Source organism: Thermobia domestica, chromosome 14 (assembly GCF_964235325.1).
Source record: "Thermobia domestica chromosome 14, izTheDome1.hap1.1, whole genome shotgun sequence".
Lineage (NCBI taxonomy): Eukaryota > Metazoa > Arthropoda > Insecta > Zygentoma > Lepismatidae > Thermobia > Thermobia domestica.
Window position 1 is genome coordinate 95,591,748 of NC_137467.1, and position 25,618 is coordinate 95,617,365.

At 33.6% G+C, this 25,618-nt stretch overlaps 1 protein-coding gene across 3 annotated transcripts in view; it reads right to left on the minus strand.

The window, feature by feature from the left end:
* The window catches only part of LOC145670270 (fat-like cadherin-related tumor suppressor homolog), a 113,466-nt gene that overhangs the window by 51,251 nt on the left and 36,597 nt on the right, over positions 1-25,618 (minus strand). For all 3 annotated transcript variants that reach the window (XR_014128249.1, XM_081738697.1, XM_081738696.1), the window contains 11 exons: positions 25,057-25,251; positions 24,466-24,771; positions 20,850-21,058; positions 16,818-16,962; positions 12,135-12,296; positions 10,495-10,818; positions 7,913-8,194; positions 6,448-6,708; positions 5,730-5,906; positions 4,709-4,948; positions 3,109-3,495 (listed from right to left, as the gene is read on the minus strand). Coding sequence is in view for 2 of the 3 variants with exons in the window: in XM_081738697.1 (XP_081594823.1) it covers positions 3,109-3,495; positions 4,709-4,948; positions 5,730-5,906; positions 6,448-6,708; positions 7,913-8,194; positions 10,495-10,818; positions 12,135-12,296; positions 16,818-16,962; positions 20,850-21,058; positions 24,466-24,771; positions 25,057-25,251 (2,688 nt within the window). In the remaining variant the exon portion in view is untranslated. The remainder of the gene's footprint in view (positions 1-3,108; positions 3,496-4,708; positions 4,949-5,729; positions 5,907-6,447; positions 6,709-7,912; positions 8,195-10,494; positions 10,819-12,134; positions 12,297-16,817; positions 16,963-20,849; positions 21,059-24,465; positions 24,772-25,056; positions 25,252-25,618) is intronic.

Sequence of the window (25,618 nt, forward strand, 5' to 3'; positions counted from 1 at the left end):
TTCAGAACTATCATTCTTGCAGAGGGGTGATTGTAACGAATAACTTAGTTTAGACTCAACATAAGGAAGCTGTTTTGGGTTAAAACTAACAAACCCTCTCCTAGGACTTAAATGGTACTAAGATTCATGCCTATGGATTAGGAAATATAAGGTTTAAAAATGTAAAGAAACAGACTAGATCCGAAAGGGTGGTGCGGGAAGAGAGAGAGAGAAGGGATGCACTTAAGGTAGAAATACGAGCACAGTATCTCTATCATGACGTGTGTCGAGTCCTTCGGATTCCTAATCGATGGCTACAGTTGGACACGCTTTTTGTACAATCGGAAAATAAGCTAGCTGAGAAAATCCGTTACGATGTAACAACTTAATTCGTCGACAGCCAGGGACGAGGATAAGGTGCTCTGGTGGAATCGAAGACGTGAATAGACCGTTCTTTTCTATTCCCATATTGGACTTCGTTGTTTAGGCAGCGTTCAACCTCGAGAACTTTCGCTGATTCTTCTGCTCGGAGACAACTTCCCGTCTCTCAACGAATGGAACAAGATCCACGGCATTCTTCATCAATAACAATAGAATCTGTTACGATTCCACCAAACAGCTGGTCTTGTGTCATCAATCGAGGTGACGTCAGAACGATTAATCACCTTAGGGAACTATGCTCGCAGAAACGAGAGTCATGTTTGTCTTCAACGGAATGTGGAAGTGGAAAGTCCGTCGTTTTATTTCTTTTTGTTGCAATGTAGGTGAAATGAATTGACAAATTCTTAATGAATCTGATTTAATTTAAAGAATAAATATCTTTTTTTTTACAATTTATACTTTTAAAATAAGATAAGACTGGGGTGCAATCAGGTCTATTCACACATTAATTAACATTATGAGCACAACAATACATTAGATTCATACGTAGAGGGATTTCCTTCAAGTCAAACTAATATCGTATAATTTTAATCTAGATCACAACGAACTCCTTTTGTTTACAAACATACTTTCGTAAGAATACCTTCGTTTGTTTGTTAGGATTTAACATCCAGTTCAGAATCCATATTATATGACAAAAGATTTATAATTTAATTAATGTTTTCAACATGTTACATACTATTTACATCCATATTATACTTCTTATACTTCAGTTTCAATATTAGCCAAGCACTAGTTTTATTGTGAACCACCTAATCATAATCAAATCGTAAGTTCGAACATAGAGCCTATAGTTTCAGGAAGAAGAAAAAATAAATCTCTCGGCCTGTGTACAGTGATGAGCTCTAATGAATTTTTGTTTATTCATATTTCAGTTTCCATGTAGTTTTAGAGTAATTTGTTATATTCCATGTAGTTCCATTAGGGATAATACGCATACATGAACATTAATACTATCTTTTAAAAAAATATATCTAGTTACATAAGAAATTAGAAAGTACAGAAATAAAATCTGAAATATATCAAATAAAATCCACAAGATATCAAGAATTCCACTCCCTGATGATGTGATAAGTGCATACCAATAATAGCTCAAAAACGAATTGTTAGCTATTCAGTATATTCAGAAAGTCATCATCATCATTCACTGCCTTATGATTATCAATGTTTGTTGGGAAAAAAATCTACCATGCTACAATATTAAAACGAGTTAAATAGCCAATATATTTTATTTTATTTAAGACTGTATTGTGATTCAGGCCTCCACGAAATTCTGAAGTTTACACTTGATAAAATGATATTTTAAGTCACTTTCAATTCACTATAATAATTTATTTTCGTTTATACAACCCTCCTTCTTTCCGAAATATTTAACCTTGGTTTCAATCCTGGTTCAAGAAATATGATGGAACATTACACACAAGAAAGTATGTATAATAATGACGCAAATATCCGAATTTTATATTATTGCAGGGCTCATAGCGGTCTGGTCTCTTGTAAATAGTTGAAAAGTGACGAAAAAGCACACGAAAAAGTGACCAAAATCTCATCATGCCCCTTTTTCCTTTGTTAATTTCTTCATCACCTCTCTCTTTGTTTGTTGTTTTGTTTCATCTTTTCTTCTTTGAGCTTCCTCCTTTCTTTGGTTTTCTAAGTATGCTTTGTAGTTACGGTAAGCAGACTTAGCAGATGTAAGAAGCTTCCGAGTAAACGGAACCAGTTCTGGCCTATTTCCGAATTTCTACATTCCAGGCATTACATTCAACTTAGCATTGAGAGCATTCATCACCTACTCTTAAGAAGAACATGCAAGAAGTATAACACAAAACGAACATGATGAACCCCCCCCCCCCCCTCACACACACACACACACAACGTTGAGAGAAGCGTTAACTATTACGAGAGAAAACTAAAAGACTATTATGATAGAAGAAAGAATAGACACGGAAGGGTTCTCAACCCCACCCTGAGAGCTTAAGCATCCACCAACCATCTACTGTGCTTTAGAAAGAATAAAAGCTGAAGTGAGAGTAAAGCTGACTGTTTCACATGTGGCAGCAAGTACTGACGCTTTCAGAAGAGTACTGTGTAACAAGTTTCTGCCTTTTCCATTTATTTTATACTATTTTTCTTAGAAAACTGCCAATGTAAAACATAAATCACACGAAAAAGTCACTTTACCTCCCCCAAAAAAGTAACTTTTAGTGACAAATTTTAAAAAAAGTAACTTTTAGTGACTTTCTTGAAAGAAAAAAAAGTAACTTTTAGTTAAAAAAAAAAAAAAGTAACTCGCTATGAGCCCTGTTATTGGGAAAATACATTTATTTTGAATATATAAACAGGAAACCCAAAACCTGATGCCAAAACAGTAGATCTGTCTTAACAGACATACATACAAATATTTACACAAAATATTCACTTTTAGTTTATTGAAATAAAAGTAGCTGTTACATTAGGAAAAATACAGTAACAACATGGTTGACGCAAATGAGAAATTGAGACTATTGTCCACTTCGTTTCAAAGAATGAAAGAAAGAAAAACATTTTTAGCTGAGATAAAGTCATAAGAACTCAAGTTCGGTTCACACAATTCTTTTATTTCGCGACGCATCTTACTTATAAAATACGGATGCAGTTCCTTTCATAGCACTAACATACTAGTAAATCAGTGATAGTAAATTGGCTTACCTGTTTTTGAATTAATTTCAAATTTCTTATGTTCATTTCCGCCAACAATAGAATATGTAATTTCTGCGTTCACTCCACTATCTTTCGAGGTTGCAAGAACACGAACAACTTCAGTACCAACTCCTGCAATTTCCGGCACAACAGCATAGTAGTACTTAGTAGCAAATTCAGGCGGGTTGTCATTTATATCCAAAACAAGTACAATCAGACCAGCAACGGAAGATAACTGTGGTGTTCCTTGATCAGTTGCTTGAACAGTAAGGTTGAACATTGCTCTCTGCTCTCGATCTAATGGTTTAGCTAAAGTTACAATACCGCTGTCCGGTGCAATTTTAAAATGTCCATTAGCTGAGTCTATAAAGGAATATTTAATCTTCCTGTTGATTCCTGGAAATATAAATATAAATACAAAATTATACTTCCATATGGTCAGGTGTATAGGATCTATGCGAGTTCATTGGCATTTTACTGTAAACGTATAAAATTCTTTTATGGCCGTTTAGGTGAAAATTAATTTATTTCTTTTATATTTTAAAAATTAAAGCCTAACATCTGATAGGTTTCAACAAGATTTATGTTAGAAGTCACAGAAAAACGTTTGTTAAATATGAAAGTTACATTTATTAAATCAATTGGAAAAACAGACAGTCATACTTGTAATACAAACCCCAGGCTAAACAGACAAAACCATTATTAGTAGCAGCGAAGCATTATCCCATAAATAGGATAAAATTAAGATAAATTAATAATGTAAACATGATTTACTTGAGTAGTACGGTCTTATTTCCTAGACTATAGTTACTGTGTATTCAGAAACAGCTGTCAATGTCTGTTATCTTTCCCTAGCAACTTGTTAAGCTTAAATTGTAACAGAAGCTTTTATAAGAATTCTCGGTAGCGGGAAGACAGTATGATAGCACTTAAAGTTACTTAAATTAAGGCAAAATATTTAGCAATATATTTCAGAAAGTACACAATGAAAGTAAATTTATCCTTTGTGAGAAAATATATATTTCTTCTTCTATACGTAAGGCTTGAACACTTCACAAAACTCGCAAATACTATTATTGAAAATTGTGCTTGAATGAATTCATATCTTGACTCACGGATGTTAGTATTAAACCTTGAGTGTTTATTACAAAATTTGCATTAAAATATATCCTTTATCAGAATGTGAAAGAAATTGCACCAATATAACTTTTCTATATTTATTTATTAGAGCCAAAGGTCGTAGTCGGTAAAGTATCTACCTACCAACAAAGCAGCTTGGGTTCAATCCCGGTTGCGGCAGAAAATTTTTCTCGTTCTAATGCAGCTCAGGTATTCACCCAGCCTCTGTAAAGGGGATGGATACCTTGAGAAACTTTAAGAGTAGAGGCGGCACAAGCGAAGGCTTGACTACACTACTTCTTTTATATGCTGAAGTCTACACAGCTTGGAGTCTTACTCTCCACCCAGTCCTTGGACCCAATATAACATCTCCCAAATCGAAACATATATATATATATATATATATATATATATATATATATATATATATATATATATATATATAAAAATTATATTAGCTCAGATACCAATAGAAGAAATTCACCCTTACCTATATCTCGATCAGTTGCATGAACTTTTGTGACCAATGTGCCAACTTCTGTGTCTTCAGGTAAAGTAGCACTATACGCCTCCATCGAAAACTCAGGGGGATTATCATTCAAATCAGAGACCAAGATCTCCAACTGAGAAGAGCATTCCCATCCTTCATGATCTTTATCCTGTACATGGGCAACCAGTTGATATTTAGATTGATCTTCTCGGTCCAATGGAGCAGCAGTTTTAAGATGGCCTATGAACATTAAAATTAACATCAATGATTTGCAGCACAGAAAAGAAGCAAGGCAAGAATAAAGTACTCAGGTAATAGAAAAAATACAACTTGAAAAAAAAGACTATATTCATAAGATCTTTCTCCCCCAGAATATTTTAGGAGAAGAAATAATAATAATAAAAAAAATCATTTCCTGTCTTCAACATATTGTATTTAGGCAGTTAATACAGAAAAAGAAGCAAGTCTTATCTAAAGTACTTTTTTTCTTACATCAGTAAAGGATAGCTACGCTTGTTATGCATGCATAAGTATAAAACAACACTCGTTACCTCTGGAACTCCACTGGAATACTGATAATTCAATATTTACACATAAATAACAGTATTTTCAGAAGAAAAGCACAAAGATTCTCAAATAATCTTATGTTTTTGATCTATAAGTTTTAAAAAGGACACACTGGCTCAATAGTTGAACACTCAACTTGAAAAACTCAGAAGAGAGGATTTTTGAAGAAAAAATATATTTATAAATATTTATAAATATATTTACGAAAGAAGAAAAATGAGTCAAAAAGGAAAATGAATAAATCAAAATCTACATTATATGAAATAATAAATAACATTTATGTGTAGTTTGTTGCTAATAAACGGACTCAACACGAAAATAGATGTTTACTGGATACAGTTTTTCCTTACTGGTCTTGCTGTTTCTAGATTCAACAAAATATAATGTAGCTTAAATTCAACAAAATATATAACTTGGGATGGGAAGTAGAGATCGCACTATAAAATTAACTTACCAGCAGACATATCTAGTGAAAATTTTTCCGCTCCCTCTCCAGTCAAATAGAAACGAAGATTTCCATTTGATTCTTCATCAATATCAGTAGCAAGAACAGTGAGAACATAATTTCCAGGATGTACGCCTTCGGATAAAATTTCACGATAACGGTATCGAAGGCAATAAGGTGGATTATCTGTAATTTATAACAAAGGAAATAATTAACTTTTTCATTCACTTATACCAAAGAGAATGATACCAATATTTAACTTGAGAATTCACGTTATTTAATATTCTTGAAAGACAAATGTGTTATTGATAACATCCCTGCAAAACTTAGATGAAGCAAAATCAGTGTTCCTTAAATTCGAAGATAAAACGATAAAGGAATACTCAAGTTAATGCCTCAAGCAACGGACATTTTATTACGTATTTAGCAGCAAATTCTTGATTCTAACTAGGAAAATTCTGTTTCTTTGGAAATTCGCAATCTAACTGATGTTTTTATGAGTTTTTCTTCTTTTGTAAGAATATTTTATTTTCTTTTTCCTTAACACCCTCCCCTTCAGCATAAAGATGAAACTAGCTATAATTATTTTATGTCAAATATACGACAAGGTTAAATAAAATCAGATCAATGATTTTATATAATGAAGTAAACGAAACAAAACAAAACAGACAGATATTTGTCTTAGTCTTACATAATGTGTTATATACACATATTGTCTAGTACTTACCATTTGCATCTAATATATCAATGGAAACTTTGGATTTAGCAATATATTTCCCATCAGTTCCAGTAATATCCAAAATATAGCTATCAGTAGTTTCTCTATCGAGAGGTTTGGCAACATATACTTCGCCAGCTTGACGAATCTGAAACTGGGATCTTGGATCGCCCCCAGTAATGTAAAATTCCACTGGAGAAGCAAGATCTATATCTCGATCAGTGGTACTGAGTTGCACCACAACTGTCCCAGGAAGAGCATCTTCATTTACTAGAGATATAAATAAAAAAATTAGTGACACATTAACAAGTAGCACACATGATATTTACTATTTTAATTTATTTCCTACTAAATTCTCTACGTGTAATGAAGGAAATACAAATATCTGATTTTGAGTTTAGCGTCCCTTTCAGCAGCGAGGCTATCTGAGACGTAGACTTACAGCTTAATGTGGGATCCAAACCAGATGAACTTTCGCGCGGGATCGAACCCGAGACTCCCACAGCAAAGACACGTACGCTAACCGCTTAGCGACAAGGAAGCTCGAAATAGAAAGAAATATGTAAAAGCGTAGAAATAAGTAACTTTCTAGAATATTTTATTAGTCCTTATTCCTTCTATTTTTCATGTTAAAAGTTTATGTTTTTATGTTATAATTCCAAAATTTTTAATACTAATTATTATTATTAGAAAGAATCTTAATTTCTACTTTTACAGACGTCTTAACTTTGACAATTATCAACTGTTATTCAAGAGAAACTTTCCAAGATATACGACAGTATCCAGTTCGAAAAATGAAATTATAGAAATTAGCTAGAGTTTGTAGCATGAGGAAAGGAGCCCCCTTTACTTGTCTATATGTTATTTTATCAAACACTGGTAAATCGTCCCCTAAAACATAGCCATATTTAAGAATGTAAATACCCTATGCTAAATACAGTACTTTCGCAGAAATTACGTTTACCGCATTTGCACTATGTCAAATAATAATAACTCTATATAATGTTTTCTGATTAAAGAAGTCTGAAATAAGAAATCATGTCTCGCCTTCTTAGCTGCAAATAATTAGCAGAACCTACAGCTTAACGTAGGTTCAACTGCATAAAAGTGCAGACAAGAAAAACTGCATAAAATAACAGCATTTTAGTAATTACTATTTACAAATTTAATCAAATAGAACATCCAAGAAAAAAGAAAGTTATGAATGTAATGAACAATTACTTATTGTATTATCGTGAATTTATACGTAACACTTGAACTCATACTTTAATGGTACTGTAAAAGAAAGTTTGACAAAAAATTGTCTACTTTTTCATCTCTGTTATATTCTATTCTTTTTACTGAATTATTTTTTCTGGATCTGAAATCCAAGATCTACCTAAGCACCTTAACCTACTGAATCATGTTCTTGGTTTACTATTAGAACCAGAAAAAAATTTTTTTTTTTCTAAAGCTATACATTATATTAACTTACCTGCTGCAAGGTAATGTCCCTGTGTAAAAACAGGTGGGTTATCATTGTAATCTTTGAGTTTTATTAGCACTGTTGTTCTCGAGAAATGTTTGGGGTTTCCATTATCCACAGCAACAACTTGAAACTCATAATTAGGCTGAGTTTCCTTATCCAATTGAACGAGGGTAGTAATCCAGCCTGTGTGAGCATCAATCGTAAACACATTTGCAATATCCCCAACATCTGATCCAAATGAATAGCGAACTTCTCCGTTGTTTCCTTGGTCCTTATCGTGTGCGATTACTGTAAATGTACATATACAATAAATGTGTGAATATGAGTGTTTCATATTTTAGTATATCAAAATTACAACACAAGAATTATTGTAATTTGTATACCCAGGTATATTTAAATTTTGTTTTGTATATAAATATGTTCTTATACGTAATTATTTAGTTTAAAATCAAAAACATTAACTGTCTAAATTAACTAAACTAAGTAAGAGTTGTTTCTAAAATCTAATTCAGATTATTGAAATAAACCCAGAACCTATTTTACTTTACCAAACACACACGCAAAATTCTCCAAAACCGAATATGAATCTCTATGATGGTCCGGAATGAGTCCCCATCGAGATCCAGGTTAATAAACATTCATCTGACCTCCGTTCTGAAATTCACCAATGCGAGTAGCATATCTCCAGACATCCAAAAGGTAGTTGCAGGAAAAGATGTCACGTGTCAGAGAAGAAACTACAGGTATTCATCTAATATCCCAATTTCTTTCTTACTTAATACGTATGAATATCACTTTTGTTAAAGGAATTTTTCTTACAGCGCGCACTGATCACTGTTTGGACCACTTGAGATACTGAGTTTGACATGCTTGCCCTACAAATTCAATAAATGAATGCCTGCCAAATACAATTCAACATTTACTAGGCTTATTAAGTGGCGAAGCGTAATCCCACAAATAGGGTAGGCCCGATAAATTAATAACACAAATAACATTTAACGTATCATAAAATGTTAAAAATTATAATCAGAATTCTATTTTCCTTATTGGGTTAAACAATAGAAACTACCAAATCTATTTATTTTAAAGAGCTTTCTTAGCTGTATTTCTAACACTGTTTAGAGTTAAATTTATGTGCACGTAGGCCTATACATAGGAGTTTTTTCGTTATTGTTTAATTTAACAAGAAAGAATAAATATTTATATAAGCAAAAGGAGACAGAAAGTAGTCTATCATTATCATTATCATTATTATTATTATTATTATTATTATTCAAATATTTACATGGAGGAAAACACACAATGTGTATTAATGGAATATTCTCATTTAGCTCTACTACAAATATTTTGAAATGCAGTTCACATTTTCTTCTGCCTGGGATTTACAGGGAGGATGAGGGGAATTTCCTCCTGACTTGCTGTTTTTCATTTCCTGCATATTTGAAAAATGGAGGGAGAGAAAAAGTAAGTACGTTCTTACAGTTAACTGTCAAATTTCTTGGATAAAGCGTTTGTTACTTGCATCTCCCACTTTAAAGTGAGTACAATACTGCATTTAATCAATGCATCACGTGATAATGACTTCACTAGAAATGTAAATGCTCAGAAGGAATTTCATTTGAATCAACGCAGGATATTTAATGTTGTATTCTATGCAGAGACATATTTAAGGGGGAAGGTTTTTGGGCCTAAGTACTCACCGAAATTTTATCGCAACTTTTTATTGTTAGAATTTTCACATTTCTAGGAATAAAGTTAACAAAACCCCTCCCGAAACGAGGAAAGTCCCCAGAATCAAAATTGTAAATACCCTACTGATTCTATGAAATGGAAAACAATTAAAATTACACAGAAATATTATTTTATCCTGTATGGTAGCATTTGGCAAATTTATATACATGTTTAATGTATCAGACTTATATTCTACAGGCTATTATGGACCAGACCCCATGTAGGAAAAAAAAAATACATCTACTCTGAATAGCTCCTGAGAGTATATACCTAAATTAAACAAGTTATCACTAATAGAAATACGTAATTCTACACAGAAACTTCTTACTCTGTGTTAAGGAAATCATTTTATAACATATTAGCACTGAAAGATGCCTTCAACGCTAAAACTAAACTCCCAGAGGCGAGCTTTCACACCTTCCTAACAATGTATGCAATCCCCAGCGATAGTAGCTTCGCTCCCTGAGCAGCATAGCCCGTAAGCCTTTCCAGTGAGCTGGTGAGACCCAGACGGAAGGGTCTCCAAGTGTTTCGAACCTACTATTTTGTTACCGAAAAAAAAAAAAAAAAAAACGAAATATGGAAGTACTGACTTTATTTTATAAGAAACCAAAGATAATGAAAATATACGGTAGAAAACAGGGTAGACCCGGCCTCAGAGCCTCATAGTATGCTTCGCCACTGGGCTCATTATTATGTTGCTCAAATCTCTCAACTGATAATGTTGAAGGGTCTACTAATTTATAAGGAAATCTTTGGTTAATTAGCCAATCGTTCGACGACTTCCATACATTGGCCTAACATTGTTTATTAATAGGGTATCGTCAACGTACACATCAAAATACATGCATGCATACCCTTCAAGATTGATGTTCCTTCCTCCACATTTTCTGCCAATGTCAGTCTGTAAGGAGCACTTTCAAATTCCGGAGCATTGTCATTCTCATCAAGAACTTTCAAAGTCACATCAGTTAAGCCAGTAAGTGCAGGGCTGGATTCTGTTTCAGCCAGTAGTGAGATTATATAGGTATCTTGTACTTCTCGATCCAATTTACCAACAACCATGAGCTGTCCTTGAGAATCGACATGAAATAACGGATGATCAGGGTTGTGATCAGCAGATACTATTCGGAAATGAACTGAATCATTTGTTACAGTCTTCAATCTTGTAATTATTGTACCTACAAGAGACAAATAACTTAATTTCAGTTAAGAAGGAAATCACCTACTAAACTTAACGCAATTTCAACTTAACGCAGTTTTCATGATCGTACTTATATTATGTATGCTACAGTCCACTACTTAACACATTGTTCTAATTGAAACCACTATTAACAAAAAATCAGATTACATTGTATTAGCAAAAATACTCTGCACAATATATTACATTAAATCAAGCGTATTATAGTTAATTTCAAAGATTGTCTTGACACAAAAACAGTCAGATTAAAAAAAAATCAATATTGCATTCATAATATACACATATTCATTTAACATAACCAGACTTTTCGCTTCGCAGAAGAAGGCAGAGAAATTCATTATGCTTAAGTCACATATAAAATTGTTGATCTCAAGGCACCATCCTCTACACTTCTCTCTCCACATTACTTCTGACTCCAATATACAGTCATTTTATTCCTGCAGATCAATTTTATTATGCATTGCTTCTGTATTGCTCCGTAAGTAATGGAGTATATGATATTTGCTACAATCCGAATATATATTTAATCTCAACAAAGCGTAACAATGTAGTTCTCAAAGTAAAGAAAACGTGTCATTACAATGCCAACAATGTCACATTATTTGTGCAAAAATAAGCGATCTCTAAGAAAATGTATATTTAGGAACAGCAATGTTAACAATAATTGAATCAAGCATTTACGATTTCTTTTATGTTCAGATAATATCATGTTCTGAAAACGTAATCTGAAAGCACAAATTCACCTCACTGAATGCTAGTATCTACGGAACGTGTTTTATTAAGTAACGGTAAGTGAACAAACGATAACCTATTCATATTACATTCATTAGTTTCATTTATAGTACTAATGAAACTAAATTCGTAAAGAAATAGAGCTTTATCTTTACACATAAAAGATAAAATTATCCGACTGTTTGGTAGTTTAAGGTTGTGGTTTATGCACATATTTAGTTTGCTTATCACTAAACAAAAGGTGTGAATTTCATACCATTCATGCGTATCAGCTGCAACTTGAGTTATATTTTAACTAACGCATATATGACAAGGGATGTTCTTTTTTATTTAGTGCTGCACCAACAAGTTAGACACATTTACGCTCACCTTTGTAATTACATTTCAAAAAAAATAAATAAATAAATAAAATAAAATAAATAAATAAATAAAATAAAATAAATAAATAAATAAAAAATAAAATTGGCCTCTGGTATCTTGTTGCTTTGTTTTCTTAAATTCCCTTTTCCCTTTTCTCCCCTACTTTTAGCACTGCTAATACAGATTCTCAAATACAACTATTACCTGAAGGCGAGTTTTCTGGTATGAAAAATTTATCGTCTCTACGTTCAAACATTGGAGGTGATTCCTGAGGTCCAATAATATATACTTCAACAGGAACGTTAGAATATAGAGCTGGTGAGCCTCGATCCTGAGCACGTACAAAAAACTGGAAGACTTGATTTTCTGTTAAAAAAAAAAAAGGAATAAACATTATGAATTTATTTAACAAGATAATTAGATCAATACTTTTTTCTCAATGTCTTATTCTCTATAACAGATGTACTTGCTCCAAATCCAATTTATTATTATATTTAGAAACAATGTTCATTCATCGACTATGATTATCTAGAAAATCAACAGGAATCAATATACAGAAAATAATCCTTAATTTCATATGTACAGATTTGGGTCTCCGAGTATATTTCCTTAGCTGTATTTCGTGCTACTCACATGAAGAAAGAAAGAAAACAAAAGTCAAATCTTTTAAACACAAATACGAACAACTTTCCTTCATACTTATATATATTAGGGTGGGCCGAGTTTCAACTTTTTTCGAAAATCAGTTCGGCGAAGCGGTTAAAGGGTGTCTTTTAGTGGGCAAAGTGTGCCAGATTTTTCTCAGAATTTTTAGTCAACGCCTTCATGTGCCGCATCGAGGTTTTATGAAATGTATGCAACACGCACTACATGGTACAATTTTTCACGTTTTTGGCCGTGTAAAAAACACATATTCTCGTCTTTTTTTAAAAAAAATTCAGCCTTAGGGGCAGCTTGAACTATACCTAATTCACGTTTTCAAAGCCCACTTATGTGCAGTTCTTCGCTTAAATTGGCCAAATTTCAACGCTTAAGACAAGAAGATTGCGTTTTTTATTTGTGTGTACAAAAAATTGATTTATTTTGTTTAGCCTAAAAGTAGAATTTATTTATTTATTTATGTATTTATTTATCTTTTCCTCTAATGCAATTCACTATCAACATTCTTGATCATTTATTCATTGTCCAAAATAACCCAGAACTCACCACGAGGAGGTGACTGCACTTCGAGTTCCACCCACCTTTAGTTCCGCCCTCCCGCTCTGTCTAATTTTCTGCCACGGCCTTGCTTGCGTCCTCGCTTACTTGCTTTACTTTTCTAGATGGCATAGTCTTTTCTCGATCCGAGTTTTGGCATTTCCTTGCTAGAAATCAAGGCACAGCGTATGAATCCGTCGCGACTTGCCGTCCTACACACGGATTGAGAAGCTTGCGTCACCAAACGCACCATTCGCTCTACTGCCTGGATATGACATGGAAACGCAGTTATTTCTTCTCTGGGCAGTTTCACTAATCGCTAGTACAGCAATTCAAGATGAGAAGACATTTAAACGGAGCGCAAAAATCTTGTTATTGATAAAAATAAGATTAGAAGGGATAAGAGAAAATTCAGAGCAGCTGTTCAAGAAAGTAACGACACAGCCGGAAAATCTGTTAGAAGTGTCTTCTTCGATGGAAGAAAAGACCAGACCCTAACGCAAGCGAAAAAGGGAAAACATTGGTATCGACGACAGATCGAAGAAGAGTACTTAACAATAGTGGTAGAACCAGGTTCAACATGTTTGGGCAACGTCGTGCCGAAGTCTGGTAGTGGAGAGGACATCGCCGCGTCTGTGTACGAATTTCTGGATGAAAACGGAACTGATCTGTCAACGGTGGTAGCAGCTGGCTATGACGGTATTATACCAAGCAATAAATCTTGACTGACTGGATGAATTCGCAAAAATTGAAGACCTCAGTGCAGACCAATAATATTTACTAGCAATCTGCAGAGCAATTCACTCAGTATACTGTTCTTCAAACTTGGCGAACAAGAAACCCGGTCCAGTGATCCAGTCACGTTGGCTCAACAAGGTATGTCGCATTCTTCGTTTGTACATTAGCACAGCGAGACCTTGCGAGGCATTCATGTGTCTTGTACAATACATTGTCATGGTGTATCCCCGCGTCTGGTTTGCCATCCAGCAAAAGCCATCATACTGTGAAGGACCGCGGCATTTTTGGAATTTGGGACAGCTAGCCCAACTTCTACCCACGTAACCTAAGCAGATAGTATTTTCTGTATTTTCCAATAATTCGCAGTTCTTAAAAATAAATTTTGACACGGACGATTATTAAGACATAGTGGAGTGAATGATCTTGTCCCCCGCAGAACCTCCGCTCACCAGGATGCTCTCCGACGACGAGATTGAAGAAAATATTTAGTTAGCTGCACTGCTCGGAGAAGAAATGACTGCGTTACCATGCCATACCCAAGCAGTAGAATGAATGGTGGGTTTAGTGACGCAAGCTTCTCAATCCGTGTGTGGGCGGGCAGGTTGTGATAGATTCATACACTATGCCTTGGTTTCTAGCAAGCGGATGCCAACATTCCGATGTAAATAATACTATGCCATCTAGGAAAGTAAAGCAAGTATGTGAGGACGCAAGCAAGTAAGGCCATGGCAGAAAATTAGACAGAGCGGGAGGGCGGAACTAAAGGTGGGTGGAACTCGAAGTGCAGTCACCTCCTCATGGTGAGCTCTGGGTTATTTTGGACAAAGAATAAATGATCGTGAATGTTGAGAATGAATTGCATTAGAGGAAAAAATAAATAAATACATAAATAAATAAGTAAATAAACACTACTCTTAGTCTAAACAAAAATAAATGTTTTTTTTTTTTTTTTGTACATACAAATAAAAAAAACGCAACCTTCTTGCCTTAAGCGTTGAAATTTGGCCAATTTGAGCGAAGAACTGCATTGCGAAGAACTAAGTGCGCTGGGAAGGTGAATTAGGTGTAGTTCAAGCTGCCCCTAAGGCTGAATCTAAAAAACGAGAATATATGAGTTTTACACAGCCAAAAACGTGAAAAATTGTACAATGCAGTGCGTGTTGCATACATTTCATAAAACCTCGATGCGGCCCATAAAGGCGTTGACTAAAAATTCTGAAAAAAATATGGCACACTTTGCCCACTAAAAGACACCCTTTAACCGCTTCGCCGAATCGATTTTCGAAAAAAAGTTTAAATTCGGCCCACCCTAATATATATTACTACAGATAAAAATCTGCAGTGATAACTCTGTGAATTGTTTCTGTAAGTCAGTCAACTGCTATTTTAATTATATTGAAGCTATTTAATTATATTGAACATATTCTCCGCCCAGCTATTTATTCCTGCTAATACCTTCATAATTATTCATATAGTGCACTATATCGCCTCCCATTCTCGCAAAAAACGGCTCGGGTTTTATAATATTACCTACTCTCAGCAGCGTATTCGTATTTGTACTCCCCTGCAGTATCCATCTTAACTTCCAAACTATCTGGAGCCAGATTACCGTGTATCTCAGGGATAGATAGAGAGATATGTACTTTATGCTTTTCTCTAAATAATGCGTTGTAAAAAATCCTGTAACCAGTGATAAATTGATAATACGTTGATGTATTCAGTATTTTATAAGACTACTGTTTCACCTATTAGGCAGTAGAATCCTTCTGCAAAGTGTAGGAACGTAAATATACACTCAACAATAATATAAAACTATAAATTAAAAAAAAAAAAAAATAACCCACGTGTTGAAAACGTACGCAGGTCATACCTAAAACGGGAGAGGTATAATAGTAAATAGGATAATTGGAAAACGTCACCTGCTAACACCAAGACAAAAAGAAAGGAAACAGCATAAAAGTTATACAAGAAAAACAAAAAGAAAAAGAGAAACATCTACCACAAAGTTACTCAGCAACCTCCACCATATAATGGGAAGAAATGTTTATTCAAAACTAATTCATAAATAAGTTGAATCTGGGGATGTGGACAAAAATTACTCATACATTACGACTTCAAGGGGATTCTCACATATGGAATTGACTATCTAGTATGGAAACTGAACTGAAGCCTTCTAAGTAAAATAATAAACCGGGAAAGGTAGTAGGTAAAAAAGAAGGATTGAAGGACATCCTCAAACACGGTACCTTGATGTAAGATGCTACTGCCTCCATGCTGACTCCCTCCTTCGTTGTGGAGATGGGCTTTCGGGAGAAGAATAGCTCTTCAGTTGGTCGGACCAGACAGCTGTCCCACTTGCCCGAGGCTGCCAAGTCAAACCCTTGCTAGGCTCCACTTGGATTCTCTGGTCTCGGTCCTGAGGGACCATGTGTTGGACTATGTTACATGAGGAAATGGGCCAATCCCTTGGCTGGCTTCTAACCACGCGCTATTTTATCACCATTAGTTTTTATCCAAATCCAATCCATTGGCTCAATTTCCCAGAATATATAAATGAAGGGGAAACTACGAGTCAGCACTGGAGGCTTTCTGACTGTGGTAACGTGTGAGGATGAGTAGCGAGTATGAGGAACAGAAGATTTCCTGTCTTTTATTAAATAAGGAAATTATACAATGTATTCAAAGTAATTGCAACAACACTTCATTCCTCCATGTCTGGCAGGCTACAAGGTGTACCGTTGGGAACTGTAACCAAGGTTACTTGCAGGTTATGGAACTCAGGTTATTAAAATCATTTTACAATATTAGTTACCTTTTAAGAACATCCGATTCGAACATTAAATTAATCTAAACGCTACTTCAAATATTATATTAATACTCTTTAGCGCAAATCAGGTATCTTTCTGAATGAATACGAGGTAATATTAGTATCATGAGAAATATTTAACTAACCTCTAGGAGCAGCATTTTTGAGCAAGTAAATTTCTCCAGTATGGCGATTTATCCCAAACAGTTCCTTGACTCCTGAGTAATCATTTTCGTAGATTGTATATTCTACTTCAGCTGCCAGCCCTTCATCTGCGTCAATCGCTTTCACCTGAAAAAACATTGTTTATTTCTTTTTTAACCAGAAAATACTTTTGATAAATAATAATAATAATAATAATAATAATAATAATAATAATAATAATAATAATAATAATAATAATAATAATAATAATAATAATAATAATAATAATAAAATTGAGCTGAGTGAGCGAAGCTCTTTAGATTCACTTTTGCTGTTCTTATCCTAAAACTCCTACTTTTTTGAGTAATTTTCCCCCACATTCGGAATATTTTAGAAGTCGCCGACAAGATATTTACGCCGATGTTTTTCTTTCACTTAGCATTGTAATACATATAACATTGTAATCTTTGTCACTTATCGCTTCAACACTTATCAGAAATCCCACCTGTAAGAATCTATTTTCGCCATCTTGTGATTGAATTATGAACTTTATCAATCTTTGCGAAAGGAAAACGGAAGTGTAAAGGTATGCATTGTTGCATTAGGGATAATCCGAGAGCAATGTGAAGGTAAGGCTCTACACTTTAATGATTTCGGCAGATAGAGGATAATCAGTACAATGGTCTGGTCGCCTTAACCTCCCATATTTCCCAGGTCCATGTTTAACAGAGGCCGAGTGGATCTCTGAACCGCATTTGGACGAGGGTAGAACGGGAAAATAATTTTCTTCACCATCTGATGAAAATCTAGGACGTCCTGTTGGAAGGTCGACTCCTTACTGAACTCACCATTTTAATGCTCACTGAAAGTAGCACTCATGGCTCTGTGAACCTTGGTGCTAGTTAAAAAGATAGGGCTTTTGTCTTTAAATGTAAGTTTACACAACTATATGAATAAAGAAATTTGTCCCAAAATAAGTAAAAATTAGTAGTGATTATAACCAGATATTGTGTAGCCCATTATGATATTTACTAATCATATACATAAAGATATCCGTTCTATATTTATTTCTGAACTGTACATTCGATAGGTTAAGATTCCGAATTCGTCTTATCTTTATTTGACCGTCAATAGGAAGAGGAAAATTCGAAAAGCAGATTTGTGAATCCACAACGGAGTATCAAGACCTATCAGTTATATTCATGAACTATTAATTATACACGCCAAGGTATCAAGGATCAACTTAAACCTTTTTTTATTTAATTTCAAACAAAGTAGGTAGAATTCCCGTTCACAGCATTTACTGTGGAATTAAACACAGTTCATTCGTCAAAACATGCGCTGCAAGTTGAGGATATTTCAGCCTTCAAAAACATTGCAAAGAACTTGGAACATTGGAAAGTGTAATTTGAGTGTGTATTTGTTACATTTAAAACGAAAACATTAAGAAATTAATAAAATAATATGCTATAATTGTGTATGTACTTTCTAGCCGAAGAATATTTTTAGACCAAAAATATTTAACTTGTCATTGTATTATCTAAATTTAAACATAACCCGTGCTTTCAAAATTACTCTTTTTAAACACAATTAGATATAAAGATGATTAGTGAAATATTAAATTACCACACAACCTAGTACGGGAACAGCTAAGTAGTGAAAATCCAAGGAAAATAAAATTTTTATCATTATCATGTAACTTTCTATATGAAATGTAATAATAATAATAATAATAATAATAATAATAATAATAATAATAATAATAATAATAATAATTTAAAAAATGATTAAGTAAATGATACATAAAAAGAAAATAGTACAACATAGTGGATTACCTTTATTCTCTAAAACCAAAACGAACAAGTACTTAACATTGTAATTTATACTGACTAGTATAATATATTATAGTCAATTGAAATTCCGAATCGTTCTTTATTGTAATAATCTCGCAATTTACATCAGATGAAATACTTACTATAATTCTTATTCAAGTTTATCGTGTTTAAACATTTATTTGATTCATTGAAATTATGAACATTTTTTTTAATTAGTAAGTTTTTCTTAAACGATGTTAAAACATCGGCATATAAAGTAAAAATGTTCAGTGAAATAAAAAAACGAAGTGAAATCTAAGTTTTACGTCCCACGATTATGCCGACAAGGCCAAAGGAGACGGTGATGAATGAATGAGAAATGAATGAAATGGTGGAATGAAGAGTGAGAGGAAACGGGAGAATCCCGAGAAAACCCAAGCACATAGTGTTTGTCCACCATAACGCTCACGTGGTGCGAGCTGGGATCGAACCAAGAACCCCATGCACCAGAGGTGAACGTTCTGCCACTGAGCCACCGCGGTCCCATTCAATGAAATAAAGTTCTAATTATATTCTTTATTGCTGACGTGAATATAATTATATCAATTACTATCAAACTAAGGGTTTTCGGGAGCTCCATTATTTAAGACGTTAAACATAACAACAACATGTAAATAACAGAGAAACAATTACTGAAATATTTACTTTATCCTTGGGAATTTGGGTATTAGTTTGTTCTTTTTAATTTACAAAGCTTTCGTATTTAACCCTTTTCAAGTTAGATGCAAAAAGCAGATTCGAAGGTTAAAGGAGTGTAGAGGGTACATGAAAAAGATTAAAAACTATTAACAGCTTCAAGTATCTATAACACTATCGGAATAATCAAACATACTGTAGTATATACAGTTACAAGATATTAAATTACGGAACTGTTGAGAATTGAACAAATCATTTATCAGATTTAGGTTATGCACTTTGATAATAAAAAATGTTCAGAGCCTACAAACAAAAAAGAAAGAAAAAATATTTCTGTATTTCATTTCCTTTCTCAAGAAGAATTGCAAGATCCTGAGTATTATGATTTGTATCTCAATTGTTTTGATAAACATGACATAGGAGATTCTGTTTTGAATCCATAATGTGTTCCTTAATTCTGATGCTTGAAATTCTTTGATGTTCTCTTCGTTTTTGCTAGTTCTATGAAATAAGGTTTAAATTTTGAATTTTGTTTTCTAACACTTATAGGTTCAACGCAAAGTCGTTTCATATCTATAGAGTTTATGGACATGAAACTACTTTGCATTAAAATCTTTTTGACCGATTGGATCATGATACCTGACATGGATTTCAGTCTACAGTTGTTCAGTTTTCCTCAGTTACAATTTAATTTATATCCTTTGGCCTCTTCTTTTTAACTTAATCCAATGAAAAATTTCTTTTGCAATTGACTTGAAAACGGCTCAAGGATTTAGACCCAAAAGTTCTACAGAAGAAACTAACAATAGCATACAAAACACAAGGAAGTATTTTAATAATTAACTAGCTGAACCTGCGCTCTCTACACAACGCATCATTTACATACGAGCATAAATCTCCTTGTCATTCCTCACAACATGTGTACGTGTCCTTTTACAGACACAAGTGAAGGATGTTTTGTTAAAAATCGGCAAGGGGGATCATAAAGGGGAGATTTTTTCGATTATTTTTTTTTTCAATATTGCGCACCGTTTGCAAGATTTGAGCCTGCTTGCGGTTGGAGTTTCTAATTCATGTATGATCAGTATTTTCTTTCTTCTTGCATGCAGTATGTAATAAGCAAATACATTACACACACAATTAATTATAATGCCAGTGATAAATGATCTTCATTGGGCAAAATACTTCAAACAATAAAGATTCATCTTGGACTGGAGAAATCGTTAACCTTCGTTTTTCACTATCATTTAACCATGAAACAAACGCCGGAGAGATATACTAACCCCGAATACAAATGTGTGGTGTTAGAATGTACACTGCACAAACTTCGCAATCGATCAGTGAAAATGGTATCCTTCTAGAGCTTGTGGTTTCCGAGATATCACTGTCAACAAGAATTGGTTACAAACATATAAAGCTAGATAGCATTCTCTGCTGTAAAGCTAGATAGCATTTGATATGTAGATAGCATTCTCTGCTGTATATCCATGCCTTTACAGAAAAATAAATGCAGAGTATACATACCTTCAAGAAACCTGTACCAACAGAAAGATTACTGTGAATACTAGTTTTGTATTCCTTTAACAAAAATTTCGGGGCATTGTCGTTCTCATCTTCAACTTTAACTCGAACAGTAACAAATCCTGATCTTCCTCCACCATCTGTTGCCATCACAGGAATTTCATAAAGTTTCTTTGCCTCCCTGTCAAGTTTCTTTTTTGTTATAATTTCTCCTGGAAAACAATATATTGTTTAAATTAAAATAGTAATCAAAAGTTTCTAAAAGTTATACAAAAATATTTAAAGCTACAATAACGAATCATATCATCATCTTTACAGCTTCAGTTTGTCTATCAAGATTACACTCCATTCACTTTCATCCGCAAATTTACAAACGAAATACAAATATTTTGTATTGAAACCACTCTGTATTTAAATTTCTCTATTCTCTATTTCATTCTTATTATCTCTCTCGTGCAGAACAATTTGTTCTACGTGGGATTTGATCTACTTCTTCATGAAAATGAACAATCGATTTATCATCATCATCATTATAAGCATCCTAATATTCTAAAAACTCAAATGCACGAATGAGCTTTTCATGGTTATATGGTTAACACAGGCGGGAGGTTCAGTATGAGCTCATGTGGTTCGGACCTATGCAGAAAACTGCAGGATTCATGTCTCATATAGCTCAGTGATAAAAAGAATTTTAAATTCCAAACCAATCAACTAAACGATGCTGAAAGAAAATAATAAATAAAAATAAAATCACCATTATTTTCGAGCATTTAGTGAAACTACCATTAAAAACGATTCGAACAATGTTTATTATCAGAAAAAGGTAAGAAGTTTAAGAGCACGAATGCACAAATTACCTGAGAGTATTACAAGAAAGAAAGAAGCACAAAATAGCTTAATGCCCAAAAAAGATGTAACAGTACATAATTGGACTAATATGACTACTGTATTCACTATAAATGACTTAACGGTGTCCTTGCGAATATGCTTTGTCATATTTTATTTATACTACCTTGATCTGTATTTTATTTTTTGATCTTTTGTTCCAATAAAGAAGACTTTGTGGTTCTCCAACAGTGGAGGTAATGAAATAATTTTCGTTGAACTTCTTTTCTAATGAGTAATTCCCTACTTAATAATAATTTGTAAGAAAGTAAACTACATTTAACATAAGTTTCTGTGGAAAATTAGGTTGCATCATATAAACACACGGAAGAATATTTCACGACCAAAAAAAGAAAGAATAATGTTATTTTCTGTATCAACTCATCTTTTTTTTTCTTAAATGTTGGATCGATCTGTTTATGTAACTATTTCATTTGAAATTATGGAATTTTTTAAGTACAATTATTTTATTTTATCATAACGCGAAATTAAAATATGTACGAGACAGTTAAGGTAAAAATCTCTTGAAGTAATTAGTTTATTGTTGAATAAACTGTAACAGTACCCAAAAAATAAAGTGTATCAAAAAGAACTTTACAACTTTGAAAAAACACATTTACTTATTTATTAATCTAACAGACATTGTTTTGGTGTCATTTTGTAGCAAAATACATCAAGTTTTGACTCACGTAGTACACTAGTTCAGAAACAAGCCACCGCAAGCGATAGGAGCAGTTACAGCAAAGATGGCTACCATTACTGGTCATGAGTGTGCTAGATGTGTGTTTTGGTTTGGAGAATTTAATTCTGCGAGAAATGTGCAAAGTAATTTTCGTACAAAGTATGGTAAAGATGCTCCCAGTAGGCCTACTACACTATTTGTCAGTGCCATAAGGGTTTTATTGAAACTGGAGGTTTGGTAAGACACAACAAATCTTCAGGTCGTCCCCGTACGTCTGAAGGTGCTGTAAAGTAAGTGAGACTTCAGATGAGATGTGTGTTGCATCACCAATGGAAGCCACCTTGAACCTCTTTAGGCATAAGGTAAAAAAAAACTTGATGTATTTTTGCTACAAAATGACACCAAAATCATGTTTGTAAGCTAAATAAGTCAATATGAGTTTTCAAAGTTGTACTTTTCGATACATCCTGTACAGTCATAAGCAGAAAGATTTCTCTCACGAATTCATAGAGTTTTAAAATTCTTTGAACAATTTTCTACTCATTATTCGAAGATATATTACTATAATTACTCAATTTAGTTGTTGCGCCCGAACCTTTGGTTTTCTGTATGCTAAAGGTTGAAATGGAGCTTAATTAAAAGCTCTAACAGTGCTATAATCTAAATATGATTACAGCCCTCGTCTTAATAGTAAACAACAAGGCATGTTCATATTCAGCATCATCACTATCCATTTTAAACTAATTAAATAGAATCAATACAGTTAAGTGCATTAAATTCTCACAACACAACTGTAGAAATACACGAACATTAATGTTCAAATCTAAATATGTTTCTGGTTCTTGTCTATTCTGAAATAATTTAATTGAAGTGTTCTAGTTTTCAACAATAGTTTTAAACTGGCAAACTGCCTAGACACTAGCGAGATCTACTAGTGGCAGGTTGGTAGGCAGTGTAGGTAGCGACACCTATTAGCAAGACTATTTACTATAAGAAATCAGCGTGACGCATAGAAAGGACCAAGACTTTTTCGTTTTATATTAGTGATAATTATAACTATTGCATATTCTGGAAATAACTGGAAATAACGTAGTTGTATATTTGGAAAAGTACAACAAGGCAACAACAAAAGAACGCACGTAGGAAGTGCACTATAATAAATTTTACAATTCTACAATATACGAACAGAGTTTCTTCTTCAAAAATTACATCCGGCTTTCGATTATACCGTCATTGTCATTCTACGTGTTTCATACGTATCTCGTCAAATACACTGTTTTTTTTTTTTTTCGGGCACGGCCCCTTGGGTTTTGCGGTAGCGCCACCGAACACTCTCGGTGGTTACGGTTATGTATTATATATGTGTGGTTCACCGTTGCTCGTCTCCTGCATCCATTTTTCGCATATCAGTCTGTCCACATCAGTATCTCTTCCTTTGAGAAATTCCTTGCGCCGCGTCCCTTCCGCCCTGCTTCTGACACCACTGTGTCATACAGCCATTACTTTCTCTAAACTGTTTGGACCGCTTGCTGTTGCATCTTTCCTTTGTCCGCAACGAGGTGTCATACGTCGTTTTGCCGCCATTTGCGACAGTTTGTAACTCGGAAGCGACGCTGAATTTAACAAAATGTCGCGTAAACTTTTTGTTTGTTTTCATGAGTAGATTCTTCTCCCAAGCGTTGTAAACGGAATTTTGCCCCACCCTGTAATGTATATACAAAAATATTGCTTATGCTCCCTCAGCTGAAATATTCATCGTACTGTATTGCTTCTGCGAATACCAACAGATACCTGGTTTGTAGAGGTTTGAGGATTAATATGCTAAAATATAATATTTACTGTATCGCTAATAGCTCATTAGTTAAAATAACATCTGGCAAACTAGGGGTTGGGATTCGAATCTCCACCAGTCCAAACCTTTTTTACCTTCTTACATTTAAAATCACTAGTTTTGAACTGATATACACATATAAATTTAATCTTCCAATTTTTCTCTTATAGAATTATTATAGGTAATACATAAATTAGAAGTAGCAAAATAAAAAGCCATACCTGTTACTTGATTGATGTCAAACATTTCTTTCAACTGCTCAGACGGAATTGAATACAACACATCTCCATAGTCGCCTCGATCCTCGTCTGTTGCTATTACCTGTGTTACTAGTGTGCTGTGTGGTTGATTTTCTTTAACTTTTACTTCAAATTGCATTTGCGAAAATGTAGGATTATGATTATTAGCAGACAAAATTTCAATTGATACTCTGGTAAAGCTGGTATATACTCCATCTGTCACTGATATGTTTAGGATATACATCGGATGATCGCCAAAATTTTGTAAGTTGATTAGAGAGATAATACCTGAAAGAATTAGAAATAACACTAAGTACGTAGTGCATTTATAAGGATTATTATATATAAAAAAGTATTAATATTTTAGTTTTGAAAGTAGTACGTACAATATATACACATAACTATCATTTAACAGTTCATATTTAAATGAAGTGTAAACACTTGTTTGAAATTAGAATATAAAACAAATAATTCCAGTTTTTGACATAAATAGCTTATAGTTCGATACGTTGTTTTATCTACACAAGCTTCCATACATAACTATATATTTCTGAATAACTGACAATCACCTACCTGTTGTAGGAGCAATTGAAAATGTTTGCTGCTCATTACCACCTACTATGGTATAAGAAAGTTTATCTTGGTCCACATAGTCTGGGTCACTGGCGGTAACAACCGTTACGAACTGGCCCCTTTGTGCGTGTTGTGACAGGAAACAAGAATATGAAGGCTGCTCAAATTTTGGAGGATTGTCATTCATATCCAGAACTAGAAAACGGAATATATATTATTTATTTATTTAGTTCAAGAATATAAGAGTATTCGTAATGTAATTTCATCTTATACCAAGATGAACTTCTTTTATGGAACTAGTTAACTAATATATATTTATTTATTTTCACAGAAACAAGAAAATCATGTCAGAAAACAATGCGTGATCTACGAGGTAAGTAAAACTTAACTTTTTATCTCATCTAAAAACATAATCTAAGAAAAAAATATCACAAAAGACACTTTTAATGTTAATCGACAAATTTACTTGACGATTAATTGGTAAATGGTTAGCCACCTTTGAGGTAAAACAAATTAATTTAAAATTATATTAAGCTGAAACCATTAATTTGGTTAATTATTG